At 34.5% G+C, this 5740-nt stretch overlaps 1 protein-coding gene across 1 annotated transcript in view; it reads right to left on the bottom strand.

The window, feature by feature from the left end:
- The window catches only part of LOC106684126 (uncharacterized), a gene marked incomplete at its 3' end in the record, with an annotated part of 15877 nt that overhangs the window by 4231 nt on the left and 5906 nt on the right, over positions 1–5740 (bottom strand). The window contains 2 exon segments of the mRNA XM_067047801.1: positions 76–338; positions 876–1180. Coding sequence (XP_066903902.1) covers positions 76–338; positions 876–1180 — 568 coding nt within the window.

Genomic DNA, 5740 nt, shown 5'->3' with positions numbered 1-5740 from the left:
CCCCCAACCATCTTCTCATATAATTTAACCACGGTTTAACTATTCTCAGCATACCATTTGTTTTAATTTACTTACCCTCTTGTCGCAGAGGTCTGCGCCATGCTGTACTAGCACATGGTAGAGGTCGTACACTTTTTGCTGTATTGCGTACACAGCAGGGTGGTACCAGTTGGGGATGTTCAAGCTCAAGTCTACGAACCTCCTAGGTTCACCTTCGTAGATGTACAGCTTACGAGCCCTGTTCGAGTGGTATGCGAAGTAATCCACTGCATACACGCCCTCTTCTCTAGTCTCATAAAGGTCAAAACTGAAACAATCCTTAGGTTCGTGGTAAGCCCCTGTGAAAGTAATATTTTTATGAACACATTTTGAAATTTATGTTCTCTCACGAGAAGTGCGACCGTTTTTTGAGGCCGCAATCAAGATCTTATAAATTCAAAAATTTTTATACTATTGGTTTTCTGCCTCACTATCAAAAAGGGAAGCTTGATATTAAAATATAAAAATAATTATAATGATTGGAGAAGTTTGTCGGGGGGTGCGGTCAGCAAAGAACAACCTAAATAAACAAAACCATATTAATTTATTTTATGCCGAAGTTTCGACCTGAGTTTCAGGTCTTCATCAGGGCTATAGAACAAAAGAGATAACAACATTTAGAAACGTCGGCATAAAATAAATAAATATGGTTTTGTTTATTTATGTTGTTCTTTGCTGACCGCACCCCCCGACAAAATTCTCCAATAATTAAAAAGTAACTTTTCTTGTGAAATAAACCATCGATCTGTAAGTAAGTGAAAGTAAATATTCATAGCATTTAGGCCAAGTCGTTATTCTTATAATATTTCTAGCACTTAGATCTAGGCAATACTCACCAACCATCAGATATTTTAAATCCTTGTCGCAGCGGTAAATTTCTTCGATGAGCCGCGCAACAAGATGACTGTCCGGGAACCAACTCCTGAAGGCCATTCTCGCCGCGACTAACAACGCAGTGTGGACAAGCTTGAACTCGCAACCAGTGAACATGCATCTTACACCTCTAAAGCGAAAGAGCATCTTGTGAGCTTCAACTACGCGCCTAATGATCTTTCCTATCGCTAGGTAGAGATCATCTTGGGGTCCCGTGAAGCCCTCTACGAATTTGCAGAGAGGTTCCGAATCTTTCCACAGATAGCGCCTGTAAAAAACAATATGCAAATTGAAAAGATTAAAAAAGGATTTTTTACCATCCTTAATATTCATTACTTTGTCACAAATCAAGTCATTCATCAGGACCAATGTTCCTTACGTTGCCGCTTTGGCCAGAACCAGATCCTTCCATAATAAATACCCTAACTAACCAAACCCACTTGTTTCTATCCTCACTTTTCCTTCTTTGCCTGATAATCCTCCTAAGCTTCTGAAAAGAAGATAGCCTCGAGATCTTTTCCTCTAAAAATTTTATTTGAGTTCTATCAATGGTTTGATAGACGTGTCTGTATCATGCCACTGTGTATCTAAGTTCAAATTTACTTATTGTATTTATTTTTATTACAGTTGTAAGTATTAATAAATAAATTTAAAAAATAAATTAGTGGTCCTCCTTGAACAAATTTAACTATTTATATATCTATTACCTTTAGTTTAATTTACTAATTAAATTACTTTTTATATATTGAAGTACATAAATATATTATACAATGTAATACCGATGAATACTAATTATCTTACCAATACATATGAAATATTTAGTTAATTAAAGTATTACAATCGTGAAAAATATCGAATTCTAGTTTTCGACTGAAATACCTGTTTTGAGGTCCCCTGATTCCAAATAACCTAGAACTATGTATCTATCTCGGGATTTAGTCGGGATGTAAGGATGATCGCTGAATTTAATTATCCAAAATTAATTAATTAATTTATTTATGTTGAGTCCTGTAAAACTATTATTATTATTGGATTCTTTCCCAAAGGCTTGTTGTGTGTTTATCAGTTACCAATTAAATATCTTCATATTTATAAAATGTTGTTACTATTAATTATATAATATAATAAGGGGTAGTATTGTATTATATGAACTACATAAAGGAACCAATTATTTATTTACAATTTATTGATTAATGATGTTATTAAAATGATTCAGATAATAGGTTGCCATAAAGTATAGATTATTACGTTATTACTTAATATATATCTGAATGAGTGCTGAGTTGGTTGATTTGGGCGGTGAGTGTAGTAACGTGAGTGTCCTCTTGTTCATAAGGGATAGTGGCTAGGTCTCATCGCCGTTCCTAGGACATCGTCTGGTCAAAGTGCATCTTGCCCTTTCTACAGTCATCTTACTTCTGTCCCTTCGTCTTCAATATCTGTCCCCACTCGATCCAAAAAGGGACGTCGCCTTCCTATTTCCTTATCCTATTTCTCATTGGCCATAGGTGACAGAACGCCCCCAAGGTGGGCGTCTCCCTCTAGCCTAGGTGGGAAAGTTTGACATGTCTAAGAAGGGTTTGTACCTGCTTAAAACCTTTTACCCCAGTTTTGAAAAACTGGTTTAGAAGACTAATGTGGGGTACAAACACAGGTGCCCTAATGTGTGCTGACAGGGGTATTCCGGGGAATAGGTATCCTCGCAGATGTAGCTAAATCATATAACGATATTTATCATATTGTTGTCGGAATGTTAAAACCTTGATATATAGACACTAGTATCTCAAAATAGTCGGTTTATCTATTTATGAACAACCTAGTTCCAAATCCAAAATTCGTACAAAACTTATATTACATATTTAAGGTGGGTATTTAGTTGGGATCTGACAGCAACTTTATATAAAACTTAATATAAAGTTAATATAAAAAAATAATATATATTTTTACCAGAGAGATCAGTATTAGTGTTGTTTTTCAAATGAAATGAAATTTTTTTATCCCCTGTATAACCGAAACCCCTTTTAACGGACGGTTATATTGATTGTAATATATATTTTGTATTTATCATGATTGATCATTTTAGGATCAGGGGAGTGGGGGAATATCAGATGTTGTGCGAGCATGAGACAACTTGCTTACGTCCCCCACAAATTTTGAAGATATCACTATTTTTAAAATTAAAAAAAAAGATCTATGGGCCAGAGAAGAAGAAAATTATGAATAAAAATTATTTTTATTGTTTTATCCCAATAAAAGTTAGTGTTTTAGGGCCTCTCGAGATGGACATAAAGCATGCAATCTTTGTTCTTGCTAATAATTCAGCAGTTTAACAGAAGATAACAAAGCAGTCATAAGATCAGTAAAGATCGTGAGGTGTCGGCCTTTTCTCGTTCGTATCGGATTTGTTAACATTTTTCTTTAGTTATTCATAAAACTTCAATATTTATTCATTCTATATTATTCTTAAAAATAAGATTTAAAAAAAAGACAACATTAAATAAAGGTTCTTTAGAGGAAAGTATTTTTGAAATTCGTCATTGAAGTTAGTTTATTTCAATGGGAATAAAACCTCTCTGATATTGAAATGAAATAGACTTTTATTTATACAATAAATTAAAATCATACAAAAATACAATATAAACATTTAAAGAAGATAGAAAAAAAAAATATATACCCTTTCGGGAGTAATAGTGAGCACTTCCCGGGGTGACCAACCCTTTTGGGAGGCGAGTTCTTCCAATTAGACATCCCTGTTCCTTGCAGCTTTCCACCAGAGAGTTCCTACCATTCTCTTGATTTTATCGCTCCATATTTTCTTTTGACGCCCTCTTCTTCTTTTAAGGTCTTATGGAGTCCGTTCTGTGACAATTTTTGACCATCTGTCATCTTCGTATCGAAGGAGATGCTCTCCCCATTTCCATTTGTTCAATCTTGTCATCTTCAGCGTGTCAGTGAATCCTGTTTCTTTCTGGACCCAAGCATTTTCTATTCTATCTCTTTTCCTCACATTCAGGATGCTTCTTCCAGTATTATTTTGTGACCATTGGGCTAATGCAACTATCGAAGACCTGCCTTTTAAGGTCAATACTTGTTTTTCCATTCATGATATGCCTGAGGGACCAAAACTTATTCCAGCGAAGTGCCAATTTCCTCTGGACCTCTTTTGCTCCTCTATCCGTGAATGATATTACCTGACCCAGATAAATATATTCTTGAACACATGCCAACTCATGGTTGTTAATTTCACACGCCTCTTTTACTTTTTGGAAGTTTGGATAAAGACCAACCTTTTCACACAATGCCAGAAACCGCTACATCATTTCTCTCAGTTGTTCCATGCCATTTATAAAGAGCACAATATCGTCTGCAAAACGTAGGTTGCTCAGTCATTTTCTATTTATTTTGATCCCTACTTTTTCCCATCCAAGACGCCAGAAAACCATTTCCAGCACAAGAACAAACAAAATTGGGGATAGCGGATCACCCTGCCGCACACCCCTCTCAATATCAAAGCTTGGTCCCTTCTTTTCAGTCATAATATATGCTGCCATCTCCTTATAAAGCTCTTGTGAATGTATAATGCCGTCAAAAGCCTTTCTAAAGGATATAGAGAGAAGTTATATCCATTTGCTTCCTCGATGATTTGGTTTACAGTCTGAATGTGGTCCACTGGCGAAAATCCCTTCCTAAAACCTGCTTGTTCTTCGTCAACACATTCCATTATTCTTTTAGTTAGCCGTGAGAACACTAGTGAAAACTTGACATAGTTGAACAGAGGGAGATAGGCCGAAAATCCTCTATATCATACTTGTTGCCTTTTTTTTTTTTTTCACTTTTGTGGTTTTCCATTGTTTAGGTATTGCTTCCTACTCAAGAATCAAATTAAACAATTCTATTAGTTCTTTAATTAGAATATTCCCTGCTATTTTTAAAATTTCATTTCAGATGTTATCACGGCCTGGAATTAGAGTTTCTTTCTTGAGACTTCCTCAAAATCTTTGGAGATCTTTCCTTCTATTATTTCTAAAGTTTCTCTCTTACTTTTATAAAGTATTTTGAAATATTTTGTGGCTGCCCTGCTCATATTTTCCTTATTGGTTACGACCTCTCTTCTATTATTTTTCAGAGCAGCCATCCATTTTTTGCCTTTGGACAGTTCTTTTTGAATCCTATTTGTATATCTGCTCTCCGCTAAAATGTTTTCTATAATATTTATGTTGTGTTTTTCCAGATCATCTTTTATATTAATCCTAATTTGATTATTTAGGGCCGTGAGATCTTTTCTTTTGCTTCCAAAAGTATCACTTCTTTCTTTTATCATTTTGCCAATTATAAAAAGTTTTTTAGTATCCTCGGATAGTTTACATATTTTATTTTGTAATTGTGTCATCAATAGCTTTAGAGATGAAGTTATCTCTGATATTAACGATCATTTAATCGCTCATTGATTCACAGAGTTTACTCAAAATAGGTCAGGCCGTTATGGAGAAAATAAAAAACAATTTATGAAGTGGCACTTACCGTAGGTCATTTTTTTGCTTTGCATTCGTTGCTTTTACATCCCAGGTATATATATACTCACTTAAATATGCAATATCAGTTTTGTACGACTTTTGGTTTTGGAACTTGGTTGTTCATAAACAGACATTCTGACTATTTTGAATAATGCTTACACTTACTACATATTCTATATACAGGTAAGATAATTAATATTTATAGTTGTTACATTATATAATATATTTATGAGTTAAGTATCAGCGAAAACCAAATGTCAAAAAAGAGAAGAAGGAATAAGATGTAACACGTGTGAACTGCTGTAACATACTAT

This window comes from Halyomorpha halys, unplaced genomic scaffold (assembly GCF_000696795.3).
Source record: "Halyomorpha halys isolate HHAL.00 unplaced genomic scaffold, Hhal_1.1 Scaffold546.1, whole genome shotgun sequence".
NCBI lineage: Eukaryota > Metazoa > Arthropoda > Insecta > Hemiptera > Pentatomidae > Halyomorpha > Halyomorpha halys.
This window is presented reverse-complemented; position numbering and strand designations above follow the sequence as displayed.